A 19,666-nucleotide genomic window follows, 5' to 3' on the forward strand; every position below is an offset into this window, starting at 1 on the left:
GGGGTGAAGTCTATGGGGAGGGGGGGGGTGAAGTCTATGGGGAGGGGGGGGATGAAGTCTATGGGGAGGGGGGGGATGAAGTCTATGGGGAGGGGGGGGATGAAGTCTATGGGGGGGAATGAAGTCTATGGGGATGGGGGGGATGAAGTCTATGGGGATGGGGGGGATGAAGTCTATGGGGAGGGGGTGGATGAAGTCTATGGGGAGGGGGTGGATGAAGTCTATGGGGAAGGGGTGGATGAAGTCTATGGGGAGGGGGTGGATGAAGTCTATGGGGAGGGGGTGGATGAAGACTATGGGAGAGAGGAGAAGACTATGGGAGGGGGGGACACTATGGGACAGGGGAGAAAAAAAATATTCTGTACAAACTGTCCCATAGTAAGAAACACTATGGGACAGTTTGTTCAGAATTTTTTTTTTCTGGGTTTCTTCCTCTAAAAACTAGGTGCGTCTTATGGTGAGGTGCGTCTTATGGAGCGAAAAATACGGTAAATCCCTTTGTTTATGAAGCCTAGTCACACCTCCCTGCATGTGACTTGTACAGTCTTCCATAAACACTTCCTGTAAAGAGAGCCCTATTTAGGCTTTCTTTATTGCAAGTTCTGTTTAATTAAGATTTTCTTATCCCCTGCTATGTTAATAGCTTGCTAGACCCTGCAAGAGCCTCCTGTATGTGATTAAAGTTCAATTTAGAGATTGAGATACAATTATTTAAGGTAAAGTACATCTGTTTGAAAGTGAAACCAGTTTTTTTTTTTCATGCAGGCTCTGTCAATCGTAGCCAGGGGAGGTGTGGCTAGGGCTGCATAAACAGAGTGATTTAACTCCTAAATGACAATGAATTGAGCAGTGAAATTGCAGGGGAATGATCTATACACCAACACTGCTTTATTTAGCTAAAGTGATTTAGGTGACTATAGTGTTCCTTTAACTGAACATGTTTCTTATTTATTTTTTGGCAAATCTTTTTTTTTTTTTTAGGTAAATGCACAAAATATGCATGCCAGTCAGAATTTTTTATGTTTTCAAGAATATATGTGTGTGTAGTGGATGCAGTGTGTGTGTTTGTGTAGTGTGTGTGTAGTGTATGCAGTGTGTGTTTGTGTAGTGTGTATATAATGAATGCAGAGTGTGTGTGTGTGTGTGTGTTTGTGTATTGTGTGTATAGTGAATGTAGTGTGTGGTCAGTACCGTCTTTAATATGAATAGGACCCTGGGCAAAGCATTTTCTTGGGCCCCCTGGGCCCTGCCCCTCTCACCCCCTTCCCCACCCCCAATTACGCCAACCCACAATCCATACTGACACATACACACACACAGTCAGACATATTAAAACATTTGCAGATACTTACTGACACACACATACACTGATACACAAATATATACTGGCAGACATATTGAGATATATTCAGACATACTGACAGACACACAGACACACATACATACATACATACATACATACACACACAGACACATACACTGACAGACACCCACAGAGACACTGACAGACGTATTGACACACACACAGACATGCTGACACACACAGAGGCATACTTACACACACAGGCATACTGAAATACACACACACACACACACAGGCATACTGACATACACACACAGGCAGACATACTGACAGACATACTGACACACACACTCATACTGACACACACACAGGCATACTGACACACAGACATACATACTGACACATACACAGACATACTGACACACACACACACAGACATACTGACATACATCCACACACAGACATACTGACATATACACAGGCACAGACATACGGACATACACACACACTGACAGATATACTGACAGACACAGACACTGACAGACGTATTGACACACACACATACATGCTGACACACACACAGGCATACTGACACACACACACACAGACATACTAACATACACACACACTGACAGATATACTGACAGACACACACACAGACACTGACAGACGTATTGACACACACAGACATACTGACATACACACACACAGACATACTGACATACACACACACACAGACATACTGATATACACACACACTAACAGATATACTGACAGACGTATTGACACACACACAGGCATACTGACATACACACACACTGACAGATATACTGACATACACAGACACTGACAGACGTATTGACACACACACAGACGTGCTGACTGACACACACACACACAGATATACGGACAGACACACACACAGCCACTGACAGATGTATTGACACACACACACACACACACGCACAGACATACTGAGATACACACACAGACATATATACTGACATACACACACACGGACATATATACTGACACACACACACAGACATACTGACATACATTTAGCCACCCTCCAGGTTCTTACCTTTTTCTGGAGGTTGGTTTCCCTGGGATCCAGTGGCAGGGAAACCAACCAGTGGTATCCTCTGGAACTCCCCTCCTTCCTGCCTTCCTCGTCCCGCGCGGCTCTGATCTCCGGTGGAAGGAAGTGACGCGCGGCACTCACTTCCCCCCCAGCCGGTTGCCGAACAGGAAGGGGCCCGGTGGCGCTGTTTAAGCATCACAGCGCCCGACCGGGCCCCTGCTGACACATGCCCACCAGTTGGCCCTTAGTGCATGGCCCACCCGGAGGGCCTCCTTAGTGTGCGGGCTGGTGCGGCTCTGTGCAGCCGCATCTCCCCGGTCCATGGGGGCTGCGCAAATTGCGGGGCCAACGGGGCAGCTGCTCTGGGGCCCCCCCAGGAGCAACTGGGCCTGGGGCAGCTGCCCTGTTTGTCCCCCTGTGTGTGGTGTGTGTAAAGTGCCCTGTGTGTGGTGTGTGTAAAGTGAATGCAGTGTGTGTGTGTTTGTGTAGTGTGTGTATAGTGAATGCAGTGTGTGTGTGTTTGTGTAGTGTGTGTATAGTGAATGCAGTGTTTGTGTAGTGTGTTTATATAATGCAGAGTGAGTGTGTGTGCGTAGGTATGTAATGTGTGTAAAATGGGGGGGGGGGGGCATTTTTATTTTACCTTTTTTTTTTTTTAATAATAAATTTTATTTTTTTTAGTCCCCCCTCCCTGCTTCTTAATTGGCCAGGGAGGGGTGATATGGTATTCCCTGGTGGTCCCGTGGCATGGACTGTGCAGTGGGGGCCCGCAGCAAGCTCTTACTTACCTTCCCAGCAGCTCCCCTGTCTAAATCTCTCGTCCAGCGTCCCGTGGGACTTGCGAGATTTAGACAGGGGAGCTGAAGGGAGCTGCTGGGAAGGTAAGTAAGAGCTTGCTGTGGGCCCTCCAGGACCGCCGGGCTTGTCTCCCATAGGCAGATTCCGATATTGCCAAAAATACCGAATATTGGCCGATAATATCGGCCAGACCGATAATCAGTCGATCCCTACTTTCAAGTCAAGGTCAAGGGTGAGTTGATGGGTGATCTAAGAGTATGGCAGCTGCTCATAGTAGGATACACTGACTAGCATTCACAAAGACAAGATCCACGTAGCCAAAGCTGTCCCTGCAAGAAGGAAATCTATGTTTCTCACCTGTATTTTACTTACAATGTCAAGTCACCCACGGTGGCTAGGTTGGATTTTAAGTGAGCATGGAAATGAAATAATCATTTTGTCTCAGGTGTAGATGCCTTTTCTTGTTGTATATCAGGTATAGTTTCTTCTGCCAGATTTTGCGGCAGCAAATCTATGTACTGGACACCACGGGGATTGATTAAAAGATTACTCCAAGCACCATGTCATTTGAAGGGATCATGGTCCTTGGAATCTGAATGTGCAACTGCTCAGTGTGAAACGCTGCACATACAGAGAAAATACAATTTGTTGTCAGAGGTGTACCTTCACCTCCAACAGCATCATTCCCCCATGCTGCCCAAGTTGACCTCTTAGCCTGTCCTCCAGGGCATCCTTCTCCCTGCAGTCAGTAAGTGTGCACCTGTGGAGGATTGGGCTGCAGGGACATAAATGGCCTTGCCTTGCCACTGGATCAAATGTACGTTTATGCTTTAATCTGTTATTTTATTACTTTTGGGTTTTTGGACATGCAAGCAAGGGGTGCTCTAACTAAAAAACAGTGATTTATTAAAAGACTGTTTTTTTTGTTGGAGTATTCCTCTTTTTTTTTTCTTTTTTTTCTTTAATTCTTTATTTTTGTGCACAGGATAGAAGCAACATTACATGGGCTTAGCCAGCCCCAGCATTATAGACATACAATTTAACAATGGCTTTTCATTTGGGCATGCGAGGCATGAGAGCATCAGTGGGAGTATTCCTTTTTTTAAGCCTGTACAGTTGAGAAGACTGGAGGGTATGTTTTCCTGTGACATGATGTTCTTAGAATATGGATTCCATTTTGAAACGGAACTGGCAGCATTTGGCCTCACCTATCCCCATTTGCTCTTTGTTTTATAGTTTAAGGATTAATTTTCCTCCAATGTGTATTGTCACATTATTTGTTATTTGTTGAATAGGTACATTTTAATTAGGTTTAGCAGGCATAAATGGAGCCTTTCCAAGTACCTGTATTTCTTTATCTAGATCAGGGGTAGGCAACCTTTTAGCAGCACTGTGCCGATATTGGATTGTGATGTCCCGTAGCGTGCGGTCCTATTTTTTTTAAATTGAGGTGTGTATGCTGCCGTATTCTGCTTGTGTTATTTTTACTGTAATTGCTTTGTATCGTTGTATATGTGCGTATATGCAGGGCCATCTTTAATATTGACTGGACCCTGGGCAAAGCATTTGCTTGGGGCCGCCTGGACCCTGTCCCCCCTCCCCAGGCGTGCAATCACGTCCTCCACCCCAACGCTGACACACACAGACATGCTGACACACACAGACATACTAACACACACACAGACATGCTGACACACGCAGACATGCTGACACACATATACTGACACACATACACAGACAGACATACTGACACACGCAGATATGCTGACACACACACACACACAGACATACTGACACACAGATATACTGACACACACAGATATAATGACACACACACACACACACAAACATACTAACACACACAAAATTTACACTTTAAAGCCCACCCTCCAGTTTCCTACCTTTCCTGCTGGTGGCTGAAGGTGTTGGGAGTTGGGGTCTGGATCTCTCGGCCAGCCCCCCTCCACTCTGCCTACTCTTCTTTCCAGCGCGCTCCTCTCTTTGTGGGTGGAAGTGATGCGCGGTCGTCCCTTCCTCCCAGCCTGCTGCCGAAAAGCAAGGGGCCCGCTCGCGCTGTTAAAGCGCCTCAGCGTGCAACCAGACCCCTGCTGACAGAAGACCACCGGGTCAGCCAGTGGGCCTCCTTAGTGTGTGGATTACTGGCCGGGGGGGGTGAGAAAAATAGTTGAGGCCAGCGGGGCTCACGGTGCAGCTGCCCCGTTTGCCCCGCGTTAAAGACAGCCCTGCGTATATGAGCTATTATATTGTATATGTTCATGAGTAGTTTATGGTATTGTGTATGATACTTATGAATGTAAGCTGTGTATGGGGGCTGCTTGTGGAATTGTGTGTGTGTATGGATATGTCACATTGTGTGTTTGGTAGTGTGTGGGGCTGTTTGGATTATTGTATGTGAGAGGCTGCATGTGGAGTAGTGTGCATGTATGTGGATTGTTAGTGGTGTTGCGTTTGTGCGGATTGAGTGTATGTTTGTGTGTGGGCTGTCCGTATTATTTGTATGAGGGAACGGTTATTATGCATTTCTGTGTATATCTAGCAGTGTGGGTGGCTTCCCTGGGTTCCAGTGGGGACCAGGCCGGCCAGGTACATGTCAAGGACAGGAGCTGCAACAGCAACTGCGTGCTGCTCTACTACTGTGTGGATTCCCATTCACAAGTGCTGGGAGGAAGTGATCTGAGCTCACTTCCTCTACGTGCTGCAATGCATAAATTGAGGATTGTCCTTCACCACCTTTTCGGATTAGCAGAAATCTTAAGTTTTATTGGAACTCCTGATAGGCCAGAGTCTGTTTGGCTCTAGCTGCCTTGAGTGCCGTGCAAAGGCACCTCGAGTGCCGTGCATGGCACTAGTGCCGTAGGTTGCCTACCCCTGATCTAGATGAAGGTGAATAGAATAGGAAAAATATTCTAGATTCCAGTTATGCCTAAAAGGTGAAATACTGCCATCCTCCAAAGAACTTTACCCTAGATCACCACAATACTTGTACACGGCAAGTGTCTTTAACCAGAAGCCAGATGTGTTACTTACTGTTCTCTGCATGCTTCTTCTCTCTATTTTGTGTTCTCTAAATCTGTTCTGCTTCTAACTTCTCTGTAACTTCTTTCTACTTCTGCTTGTTGTCTTTTGGTCTCAGGTCTTGGTAGAGTGTCATTGGGAGCTTTTTTAGGTAGGTGTGATTTCAATGACCATAATTCTAGCTATGTCTCTATTTTATATGAAACTTGAAGTCCAGGGCTTCATCTTAGTTCTTTACTATGAACTTGCTTGCTTCTTTTTTAATGATTTTATAGAAAGAAGCATTCTCTGTTTTAGATGGGGCAATTAACCCTTTAATTGTTGATTCATTTTAATAAACGTTCCTTAGTTAAACAATAGCATTGATGTTGTTTTCTGTTACCATTAGCCTGAGAGCATTGTAGACCTAAATAAAACTCCTAGTCAACATTTACCTATTGTTATCTAGGCAGCTTCAATGAAAATAAGTCCTCAGTCACGACAAAAGGGAGATTACTGGGCATCATTTCCTGTTGTATAAAATAGATATTTTGTTAATAAACAAGGCAAGGAAAGCGAGGATATAAGGAATTATATTGCTAAAAGATATATTAGTGGAAGTAAATATGACTATGACGGACCGCCTGGCTCTCCGACTGGGTGCCTCCGCCACTTGATGCTCCTAGTGCTCACCGAGGACTCCAAGCACTCCACCAGACACCATAAGCACCGTAGTCCCTTCGCTGCCGCAGCTTGGCTGGGGTCTCGCCGTCCTCCACCCACCCTGGACCCAAGACTAGGATCCAGCTTCAAGTGGGTGAACCTCTCCTACTCCAGAGAGTATAGCAGGAGCAGCTCTTAAAAGAGCTATTGATTATAATCCAAGGGAGTATAAGGAGCATAGCAATCCCCAGAGTAAATATAGTTGTCCGCTCCACACATTAGACTAGGCTCTTCGTTGAGGGTGAAGAGGAACTCATTTTAATGGTGCCACACTTGACCTTTTATGACAATCCCCATGCAAGGGGTATGCCCCCATGGACCTTGTTGGAGACTACAACACAAAGTCACAGACCATAATACCAGTGTTACAATGCAGGACACTCCCACACATAGCATACAATCCCTCCCCTCTGCCTTGGAGATAATTGAGTCAGATACTGGATTAACTCAATTATCTCCAGGCAGAAAAAAAAGACATATTTTACAAAACCCCAAATGTTACATCCAATGATAGCCCTGATCTGGGTGGCCAACATATCCAAAAATTACCCAGATCGGTTCAGGAATTGTATGGAAATCACATTTTGACCGACCGCACGCATGGTCCCATGCCCAAAACAGTTCCAGAGAATCAGGCTGTGCGGTCGGTCCACTTCAGAAATTCGAACAGCGTCAATAGTTTTAATAGAGCTTGTTCCCCTCATCTAGACGAATGATTCCACCGAACAGTGCCCTTCTAAGTTGTATAGAACTGAACGCAGTCGATGATGGAAGTCCAGCGGTGTTCAGGATTTTCTGTGTTCCATTATATACATGCCCAAGCACCGCTGCCTACGTTCATGCGAACAAGATGGCTGCCACCCAGACGAACAATTAGAACACTGCGGTGAGAAACGTTCCAAATTGTTAATAGGTTAACAAACTCCAGGGTGGTCTCTGCTTCGTGTGGTTGTTCGGGAGTTCGAAGTGCAGCCATACAAGTCCAAAAAGGCACAAACAGGGTATTTAACCAAAGTCTATTACAGGGGCCATAGTCACAGGGCAGGAGGCTGGCCAACAGGCTCCTCCAAAAGCCAATCGCAAGGTTACTTTTGCCACAATTACCTATATCTTTACAGAATCATAGTTGTTAAATTCCCTTATATTTATCCGTTACGTCTCGTTTTTTCTATCCTTTGATTTAGTCAAAGTTAAGTTTTAACTACTAGGATCCTGTAAAGATATGTCACATTTATTTCCACTAATATATCTTTTAGCAATATAAATCCTCCTATCCTCTTTATTATTGTCTTGTTTCCTCACATATAGGGGTTACCGCCTCCCCTGTTTAGGAAGAACTGTATATATTGGCTCACTCCTTTTTTATTTTTTTATTTTATTTGTGGTGTAATAGAAATTTTGTTAAATTAGATGCTTAAGCACATGAGATACCGTTGCATATCTGCCAGTTAAAAATCACCTATATAATTCTTAGATACTTATGGTAAAATGTCTGACATGGTGAAGTATCCCATTATAAATATACAAATCACACATGTAGTAAAGCATGACTTTATTATTCAGTAGAATAGCCCCACACTTATGTTTTGCCAAATCTTGATTCCTTTATATTTCACTAATGGGTGAATTTACTATTTGGCAGGCAAATTCGTCATTCTTTATGGAAGCAGGCACAGCTTAATAGTGTGATAATGCAACATTGTATTATAATTTTCCTCAAAATATAGCAAAAAAAAAAGACTAGGTGCAAATTTAGCACAAATGCCTTCATAAAAAAAAAAAAAGAATGATATACTCAAATGTTCAAATGCCCTTGGCAGCTACCTAAATTACCACTGCATTGTTTCTTTTCTCATAATACATGTAATGAGGGGTCTGTGCAATAAAATCCAGCTACAAGAATTGCAATATTTTCATGGTGGGGTATTATTATTGTGAAAAGGGGTTATTGTATGCAATTCAGAATAAACGTAACCATGCTGAGGGCATACAGCAAGGAAGGAGACTGTACGGTGTGTGGGAGTGGAGCTGGGATAGGACAGCAATGTTAGGCCAAAAGTTAGGGGGACTTTAATGTAAATTAGCGTGAGGAACCGACCTAGGTTATAGAGATTAAAGAATGTTGGAGAAATAAAGAATATGTTTGCCTGGCCCCTTTAAAATTAAACATTACCCTAATATTATAAATACATGTATGCAGACTGTGAAATAACAATTAAATTGGCATGAAACAAACATAATCCTTTGAAAAAGAAATGTATGTGTGCCTTGGAAATAATTCCCTCATTGAAGTGTGCCTTGGTCCAAAAAAGATTGGGAACAACTCCTCTAGATTACCTGATGAGTATTCAGCAGTGTACCCTATAGTCCTCGGAAATTACGGTAGCACTACATATATCATATATATCTTGACCTCTTTACCCCAAGCCACCTTAAAAAGCTGCTAGGAGAGGCCTAGAGAGGGATTTAGCAAGGAGATTTGGTTCTATTCTAAAGCAAAGTGTTAAAGGACTCCTCCATCACCACTAGTGGTTATAGGACTATGAGTGTCCCGGTGCCTCCCTCTCTGTGTTTTAGCATAGTTTGATGTTTTAAATGTGGTCTTCTTGACAGCACTGTGTCTCTAAAAATGTAGAACATAGTACATGTGATGCCGTGATAAAGCTCCCCAGTCTATTCCATACTTCTTGCCCCCCCCCCTTCTGTTTTAACCTTGTCGTGACTTTCCACTCATCTAATAACGCCCTTTGAATTCCAGTAATTCCTATATGCAACTATGCTCAGCTACTTGTTTCTCCCCTTTTACACATATATTTCATCAATATTTGTTAAAGTTAGCTTTTAGAGAATACTGTAACAGACACCCTTATTATTATTATTATTGTTTTTTTATTATTATTATTATTATTATTATTATTATGTGTGCCTGTAAGATAGCTTCTATTTGCATTAATGAAATACGGTTTGGTTTGTGTACATTTAAAACATTACTTGTTAATTTACTTTGAGATCTGCTGATAGTGTCTATGTATTTTCCTTTTTTAAACAGATGTTGCCTTTATTACAACATTAGCCTTCCTGTGGAAAGTATCGGCAATCACCCTTGTCAGCTGTCTTCCTCTCTATATCCTCAAGTACTTGAAGCGCAAGTTCTCACCTCCCAGTTACTCCAAGCTTACCTCCTAGATGTAGCTTTAAACGTGTGGGTATTCCCGCCTGCCAGTCTAGCTGGGAATAGCATTAGCTCCCCCCGCCGTGTTCTCGTTACTGTAGCCTTATGAATGAGCTACTGCTATGAAGGTCGGTCCACAGAGCAACATGAGCACAATGAAAGACAGAGAGTAAGTGGATGAAGGGAAGGGATATTTACAACTGATACAAGTCAGTTACAATTAACACCAATCTAACATTTCATTTTCCTTTTTTATTATTCTGTTAAAATAATTGATTTAATTAATTAGCATGAACAATTGACATTGGTTTTATGGTACATCTTTTTGTCTAAATAAATATTATTTTTTTGTTTGTTTTTATTTGTAATATTCCCATTACGTGATGTCACACTAATACAACACAGAGAATACAACCATATTTATTTCAAATAACACACTGAACTTCTTAAATTCCTTGTATGCTGCTATTTTTTCTGCATTGAAACCTTGATAAATATGCACTATATTAAATGTGTATACGTGTTTATAAAGTATAGTATTCATTTTATTTCTTACTTTTAATGCCCAAACCAAACAAGAACAAATCATATGTATTATTAGGGTTATTTCAGCCTGCACCAACTGGATTTGTTTAAAATGCTTCTTCATCATTGTTCTGTATATAAAACCCCTGCCATTAGATAAACCATATACATTCCTCAAAAATACCACTTTGGATTGTTTTTGCCACTATGTTTCGCTGCCTTGTACTCTGCATACTTTGGTTACTCAGGTAAAATAATATATATATGATGTAATATTATTTATTGTATATGGTAGAACGATCCTTTATCTTCCATTGTGCATTTTTGGGTTCTAATTTATGTTCCATCTAATTTCCATTAGACTTTTTAATCTTGATGTCTAGGGTCTTCAAGCAGGGTATCATAAGTGGTTTTATGGTGTATTCCTTCTTCACTGTGGGACAGATATTTGGATTCATGAACTGAGCCTGGTGTTTATTATTACCCAGCCTATCGTAATCTTTTTCAGACTGTATCTTGCTTAGAAGAGACAATAGATCAACACATTAAACAAAAAGAAGGTTACATGGGACATCAATGCTGTATACTTTGCGAGAGAAAAATGTTTTTGATTACTTGACTTATACAATAGTTAAACTGCTAATGGTTTTTAATTTAAATGTAAATATGCAGAACTAAATATTTACTGTTCTGAAGCCTGTTGAGAACTAGTTAAATTTCTTCAGTTAAATATGATTTTTTTTCTTTTTCAAATACTGTATATCTTTGTTATAAAAGCAATAAATTCTAATTTCTACCAAAATAGCATCTGTGCAGTTAATTGTAGAAACACAATATTTGCCTTAAAGGGACACTCCGCTGCCCAAATTAAATAAATAACATCACTATTTAGAATATATATATATATACCAGATAAGAAAACCTGTATGCATTTAATAATGCATTTTTTTCATTGGAGTATATATGAAATATAGGTCTCTTGTATGAAGCCTTTGCAAGCCCTCCCTTTTTAAACCAGCCCAGATTTTATGTGGCTGTCCAATCACAGACTTCTAAGTGCCGCTAGGAAGTAACAGGACCTTTTTCCTGATTGACAGCCAGGTTTGTGTAACAAGGTAAATTATAAACTTGTCAATTTCTATTGAAATCTGCACTTGTATAAAATGAAGAGGACACACTCTTCCTGATTTAGGTGTCTGGAATGTCATTTGGAAACAAAAAAACACCTGTTTCTGCTGTTGATCCAAAATAAAGGAAATCCCTGAAATTATTACCACTTGTGTTTTAAAAGGGTACTAACACTTTCCTTAATTTTTAGTATTATATTTACTTATCCTCTGTATTTAAAGGAGCACTTCAACATTAAAAATAAATGTGTTCATCAAGCCTCATGAGTTTGGATCCAATCAAGTGCTTTTCGTACCTATTGCACACAAATTGCCAATCCAATGCTTCTCATGTGCGTGATGATGCCGAATGTGAAGACATTTGAAAATCAAGCATGTTATGGAATAGGTGCCTCCTTTCTGACTGCCACTAGAGGCGTGTTTTCAGACAAATGTAAATAACAACAACTAACAAAAAACAAAATCACTACAGTGTATTAACACCCTTATATATGAAAAGTACTCAATGTGAACAAGATGCAGCGTCCCTGGTGGTGTTTCCTAATTTACCACTTTTCTTAAACAGCAAAAATAGAAACGGTATTTGGCAATCAGCTGAGCTTCTAAAAGGGATAAGATGGACCAAACATAGTGAAGTATAGTTAGATACAATAAAATATGTGCTCTTGAAATGCACTCACAATGTGTATGAAAATCTGCGCTATGGGGTGCCTCCCCTGGTTAAGGCTGGGGGGCTATCACCTTCTTCTAGCTCCTCCTGCTGAAGATGTGGTCTATGATTATTAAGAAAGCTGGAACACTTTCCACTGCACTTTGAATTGATTTATTAGGTGCAAAAATAATTTTATAACACAATATAATGCAAATTCAAACTGATAAAATCTGTCCAATTAATTTCCTCCATAAATTTGGACTTCCTCAGGGACAAAATGAAAATATTAAAACAAACAAGCACCCTTAAGTGTAAAGCAGCCTAGTAACCCACTTACCGATAGTCCTCTAAATAGGGCTAATCCCTTTCAGTTATTGGTGGTTTAGAGATCCTTCCTTCCCACCTGTTAGGATGATGTTCCTCCATTCAGGGTGCCTACCGAGTCCCCCACCTTAATTTCCAGCAGGTGTCAATAATCATAATCGTAGGGAGATTCTTTCCGGAGGTCTGGCACCGTCTTAATTGTGTTCCACCACTCTTTCTCCTGTTCGCAATCACATAGTCGCATATTACTGATTCTTCGTGCATTCCAGCACTATGCTGGAACACAATACAACTTTATTAACACCAGTTGCAGTTATAATCATACTAAAAAGATCTATTTTTTAAAGTAGGGAAAGGCTAAAAGAAATACATATAAACATTATATATATCATAAGAGGTGGACTTTGGACTTACTGTAACATATTCATCCTCACCTTGCCGTATCTCCGCACAGCGGCCATGCGTCCGTGTACCGGACTCCTGCAACATGTTGGTGGACGCCGGCCGCTGCAGACCTATGCCAAATTATAGCCCCACATCCGCCCAGGGTGATAACGTTGGCGTGCGTGTGAGGTCTCTGGAAATGCGCGCGCACACATTCTGAGGTCAATCAGATTTGTAAAAGGCCACCATTCTAAGGCCCGGTAAGACGTTACCTTTTAGTCCTAGGTGTGATACAGTTCTACGTGCTGAATCAACTAGTAATCCTGAGACTTACTTTTTTATGAGTATATAATTTAACTAAATATAAAAAATATATGAGAATAATTTAAGCAACAAAATTTATATAAAAGGTTTTGTTTTGAAAATTAAAAATGAAAAATAAAATGTGAAAAATAAAAAAATTTAAAAATAAAATGAAAATAAAAATCCAGTCCAAACTCATACCTCTTTGAAGACAACAATCTTTTAAAACAATATTGACAAAAAACATGTCAAATCTTAAGTCCTCTCGACTCCAGTGAACCCAGTCTGTGTATCCAAAAAGTCTCTCTTTGGGACAGTTGTTAATCCTATCTCTCCCTCCTCCAACTGGCATGCACTTGTTCAATGCCAATGCATGAAAACTCTATCCAGCTGAAGGAGGGGCACAGATTGCAGTGTGCAGGGACTGTGTGGGTGGTCAAACCTTTTTTGATGTTATTTATATGTTCTAGCACCCTCACCTTCAAAGTTCTTTTAGTCCTTCCTACATATTAGTGATGGTGTGCATAGAGGGCACTTCAAAAAAAGTAAAAAGAATCTCTGTAATTTAAAAGTAACTCTGTAATTTAAATATTTTAGCTGCTAACAACTACTTTTTGTAAACCTTGAGACACTCAGACAGATTGTTGCACTTAAAAATCCATCCCTTCCCATATATTGTTTGCCACACATACACTGCAGTAAATATACCACAAAGTCTGTGCGGCAATCTACAGCAGATTTAATGGCAAATTATGTGTCTGTTACTATACTTTTAAAGTGTGGGGATGTAATTAACTTTATTGTTAATTACATCCCCACACTTCAAAAGTATAGTAACAGAAAAATATAGCGCACATCCGCCCCTATTTAACACCATACACGGCTATGATGCTGGTCCATGCCGTTGTTCTTTCTCACCTTGACTACTGCAATCCCCTTCTCAGTGGTGTTACATGTTCCCAGATTGCACCGCTGCAATCTATAATGAATGCGGCGGCAAGGCTTATTTTCCTGTCCGCCCGCACCTCCCACGCCTCCCCCTTCAGTCAGTCCCCACATTGGCTTGCAGTTAGTCTTGCTTACAAGTCCCTAGATAAAGCTGCTCCAACCTACCTATCCTCCCTAATACACAAGTATGTCCCGTTGAGGCCCCTGGGCTCTACCGAAAACCTACATCTATCATCTGTCGGTACTCCCACATCTGATGCTTGCCTCCAAGACTTCTCCAGGGCTGCACCTTTTCTGTGGAACTCCCTTTCCTTATCTGGTAGACTTTCACCCAGTCTCCACTCCGTCAAAAAATCTTGAAAACACACTTCTTCAGGAAGCTTTTCTAGCAACCTATTTTATTACCCCTACTTATACCATTTGTGTAACTATACCCCACTCCCTCTAGCATGTAAGCTCATTGAGCAGGGCCCTCAACCCCTCTGTTCCTGTGCGTCCATTTATCTGGTTACAAATACATGTCTGTTAGTCCACCCATTGTACAGCGCTACAGAATTAGCTGGCGCTATATAAATAATAAAATAATAATAATAATTGTTTGACAAGCTTTACTTTTTTCTTCCTTTTAAGTAACTCAGGGCTACCAAACCTTTTAGGTTTTGTGCTTTCCTGTATATAATTGGGAGTCTTTCTGGTAATTGATCTCCCCAAAATTGATCTTGACATAGGATTGACCAGAATTTGTTTAAACTTTTTTAAATCTGTGTGTAATTTCTATTATATTTTGTCATAAAAGAATCTTTGAAAGTATTATTTGGAGCCATTTCCACTTTATCCATAAGGAGATTATTCCTATCTTTCCTTTCTGCTAACCTAATCTCTCTTTTAATGTTGTTTTATTGTACCCTTTTTGAATCAGTTTATTCTTATCAATGCCTGCTTGTGTTTTAAAATTCTGTATGTCTGGACAATTGCGTCTAGAATAGATCTGGTCATCTGACTTCTAGCTATTCCCATAAGCCACGGTAAATGGTGGCTACTTTTTTGGTAAACGATAACCGTTACCATCATTTTTTTTTTAAATAACATTTATTTAATGTTTTTCCCTCTCTTATAAAATGAGTCACACCCAAAAATAATAACATTTTTATTTCACTCAAATGTGAATTTAAGATTAAATTAATTTTAGTTTAAGTAAGTGACAAAATCTCAAAAGGAATCCCTGGAACTATTCCAAGTAATAATGACATCATCTATAAATTTCCGCCATAGGACCAAGTTTGCTTTTTCCTGTCATTGAACATAGAGCTTCTATTTCTCTTGATCCAAATAAAAAAATGAAGATACCACACTGATAGTGAGGATTTTTCTCTCAGGAATTTCCCCTTGCCCATGGTCTTTTGTATCAATTTGCAACTCTCTGTATTTCTCCTTGTCCCCAAACCAGCTGGTGAGGAGCCCCAATGAATGAGACAAGACAATGCCAGGTTCAAAGTGACTTCCCACATTTAATGAGCTGTGTAACAGTTTATGTTCTAGAGGAAACAGGGGTGGTCTTACAAGCATTATCCAATCCTAACAAAATCATCTATCTTATCTTCACATCTTAACCTATAGCAAGCTTGCAGCTGTATCTTCATGTTCGGGCCTTGCTCAAAGCTAAATTTCACTATCACTACGCACTTCAAATTAATATGCATGCACACTACGAATTAAAGATATTTACTACTAAGTTCTAAATTACACATTACTATGCAGTTATGATCAAAGAGAGAAAAACAGGAAATAAGGCCAACAGACAGAAGAATACAGGATATAACACCTGTGACTTGATACATGATGTTCTACAGCAGGGCTTCCCAAACTTTTATGGGCCGAGACCCACTTTTCAAAATGGTAATTTTTCGAGACCCACTTGCTTTTAATGCATATTTTAAAAAGTGAACACCATAGCAATCCGCTTTAGAGGCATACAATTGGCACACCATAGCAATCCGCTTTAGAGGCATACAATTGGCACACCATAGCAATCAGCTTTAGAGGCATACAATTGGCACACCATAGCAATCCGCTTTAGAGGCATACAATTGGCACACCAAAGCAATCAACTTTAGAGGCATACAATTGGCATACCATATCAATCCGCTTTAGAGGCATACAATTGGCACACCATAGCAATCATCTTTAGAGGCATACAATTGGCACACCAAAGCAATCAACTTTAGAGGCATACAATTGGCACACCATAGCAATCAACTTTAGAGGCATACAATTGGCACACCATAGCAATCCTCTTTAGAGGCATACAATTGGCACACCATAGCAATCCGCTTTAGAGGCATACAATTGGCACACCATATCAATCCGCTTTAGAGGCATACAATTGGCACACCATAGCAATCCGCTTTAGAGGCATACAATTGGCACACCATAGCAATCCGCTTTAGAGGCATACAATTGGCACACCATAGCAATCCGCTTTAGAGGCATACAATTGGCACACCATAGCAATCCGCTTTAGAGGCATACAATTGGCACACCATAGCAATCAACTTTAGAGGCATACAATTGGCACACCATAGCAATCCTCTTTAGAGGCATACAATTGGCACACCATAGCAATCCGCTTTAGAGGCATACAATTGGCACACCATATCAATCCGCTTTAGAGGCATACAATTGGCACACCATATCAATCCGCTTTAGAGTAATACAATTGGCACACCATAGCAATCCGCTTTAGAGGCATACAATTGGCACACCATAGCAATCCGCTTTAGAGGCATACAATTGGCACACCATAGCAATCCGCTTTAGAGGCATACAATTGGCACACCATAGCAATCCGCTTTAGAGGCATACAATTGGCACACCATAGCAATCCACTTTAGAGGCATACAATTGGCACACCATAGCAATCCGCTTTAGAGGCATACAATTGGCATACCATAGCAATCCGCTTTAGAGGCATACAATTGGCATACCATAGCAATCCGCTTTAGAGGCATACAATTGGCACACCATAGCAATCCGCTTTAGAGGCATACAATTGGCACACCATAGCAATCCGCTTTAGAGGCATACAATTGGCATACCATTGCAATCCGCTTTAGATGCATACAATTGGCACACTATCCGCTTTAGATGCATACAATTGGCACACCGTGGCAATCAGCTTTACAGGCATACAATTGGAACATTATGTCAGCTTTAGATGCATAAAATTGGCACACTATAGCAATCCGCTTTAGATGCATACAACTGGCATACCATGGCAATCAACTTTAGATGCATAAAATTGGTACATCATGGCAATCAGTTGTAGATGTATAAACTTGGCACATCATGGCAACTTTAAGTGCATACAATTGGCGCACCATGGCAATCAGTTTTAGAGGCTTACAATTGGCACACCTTGGCAACCAGCTTTAGAGGCATAAATTCAGAACATCGTGGCAATCAGTTTTAGATGCATAAAATTGGAACATCATGGCAGCTTTAAATACATAAACTTGGCACAGCATGGCAATAAGCTTTAAATACATAAACTTGGCATATCATGGCAATCAGCTTCAGAGGCATATGATTGGCATACCATGGCAAACAGTCAGATGCATAAAATTGGCACAACATGGCAATCAGTTTTAAAAGCATAAAATTGGCACACCATGGCAATCAGTTTTAGATGCATAAAATTGGCACTCCATGGCAGTTTTAGAGGCATATTTCTGGGATATTATGGCAGTTTTAGAGGCAGAAACTTTGTGTGCATGTATGGGTGTATTTGTATTTACTGTTGCCATTGGAATGTAGTGGTGTACTTGTTTGTAATGTTTGCGTCTGAATGCAAGGGTGTTTGTATGTAGTGTCGGACTTGAAATGCAGGTGTGCTTTTTGAGTGTTGGTGTTTGAATGAAGGGGTGTTTGTAGATAATTTGCCGGGGTGTGTTTGTATGTAATGTTTGCGTTTGCAGTACGTGTGTAGTAGATGCAGTGTGTGTGTGTGTGTGTAGTGGATGCAGTGTGTGTATTGTGTTTATAAAATATACATATACACAATGTGTGTTTGAATGTAAGCATGTTTTTTTTGTATGGAGTATGTGTGAAGTGTATACACATATACACACACATACAGAGACACACACAGACACACAAATACACACCCTGACAGCAATACACACAATGACACCTAGTTTCCCACACCTAGATAAACAGACACTCATGTACACAGATACACACTGACACACAATACACACACAATGACACAAAAGGACACACAGATACATATACACGCAGAGACAGGAGGTGAGTGTGACAGTGTGTGGGAGAGGTGAGGGTGACAGTGTGGGAGGGAGTGTGTGTGCTGGTAACAGTGTGAGGGGCAGTGTGAGGGCAAAGTGAGAAAGGAGAGAAGGCGTGGGCAGGCAGGGGGAGAAGGGATGGCACAGGCGGGGGGAAAGGGTTACAGTGTGGGGGCCAGGGGGAGAAAAGGCTACAGTGGCAGGGGGAGAAAAGTTTACGGGGGGCGGGGGTGAAGGGGGTGACATGGGGGAGGGCAGGGAGTGAAGGGGTGACACATAGGGGAAGGCAGGGAGTGAAGGGGTGACACATAGGGGAAGGCAGGGAGTGAAGGGGTTACATGGGGAGGGCAGGGAGTGAAGGGGTTACATGGGGAGGGCAGGGAGTGAAAGGGTTACATGGGGAGGGCAGGGGGTGAAGTGGTTACATGGGGAGGGCAGGGGGTGAAGGGGTTACATGGGGAGGGCAGGGGGTGAAGGGGTGACACATAGGGGAAGGCAGGGAGTGAAGGGGTGACACATAGGGGAAGGCAGGGGTTGCAGGGGGTGAAGGGGTTACATGGGAAGGGCAGGGGGTGAAGTGGTTACATGGGGTGAAGGGGTTACATGGGGGGGGCAGGGGGTGAAGGGGTTACATGGGGGAGGGCAGGGGGTGAAGTGGTTACATGGGGGGGCAGGGGGTGAAGGGGTTACATGGGGGGAGGGCAGGGGGTGAAGGGGTTACATGGGGGAGGGCAGGGGGTGAAGGGGTTACATGGGGGGAGGGCAGGGGTGAAGTGGTTACATGGGGGGGGCAAGGGGTGAAGGGGTTACATGGGGGGGGGGCAAGGGGTGAAGGGGTTACATGGGGGGAGGGCAGGGGGTGAAGGGGTTACATGGGGGGAGGGCAGGGGGTGAAGGGGTTACATGGGGGGAGGGCAGGGGTGAAGTGGTTACATGGGGGGGCAGGGGGTGAAGGGGTTACATGGGGGGAGGGCAGGGGGTGAAGGGGTTACATGGGGGGGCAGGGG

The 19,666-nt window shown here is 42.0% G+C and overlaps 1 protein-coding gene across 3 annotated transcripts in view; it reads left to right on the forward strand.

The window, feature by feature from the left end:
- Positions 1 to 11,212, forward strand: part of ATP9B (ATPase phospholipid transporting 9B (putative)) — a 378,894-nt gene extending 367,682 nt beyond the window's left edge. For 2 of the 3 annotated variants that reach the window (XM_063451645.1, XM_063451647.1), the window contains 2 exons: positions 6,340 to 6,372; positions 9,973 to 11,212. In XM_063451645.1, the coding sequence (XP_063307715.1) occupies positions 6,340 to 6,372; positions 9,973 to 10,109 (170 nt within the window). In that variant the 3' untranslated portion in view covers positions 10,110 to 11,212. The remainder of the gene's footprint in view (positions 1 to 6,339; positions 6,373 to 9,972) is intronic. The other variant, XM_063451646.1, reaches the window with a different exon arrangement.
- Positions 11,213 to 19,666: the final 8,454 nt, after the last annotated feature.

Source organism: Pelobates fuscus, chromosome 4 (genome assembly GCF_036172605.1).
Source record: "Pelobates fuscus isolate aPelFus1 chromosome 4, aPelFus1.pri, whole genome shotgun sequence".
Lineage (NCBI taxonomy): Eukaryota > Metazoa > Chordata > Amphibia > Anura > Pelobatidae > Pelobates > Pelobates fuscus.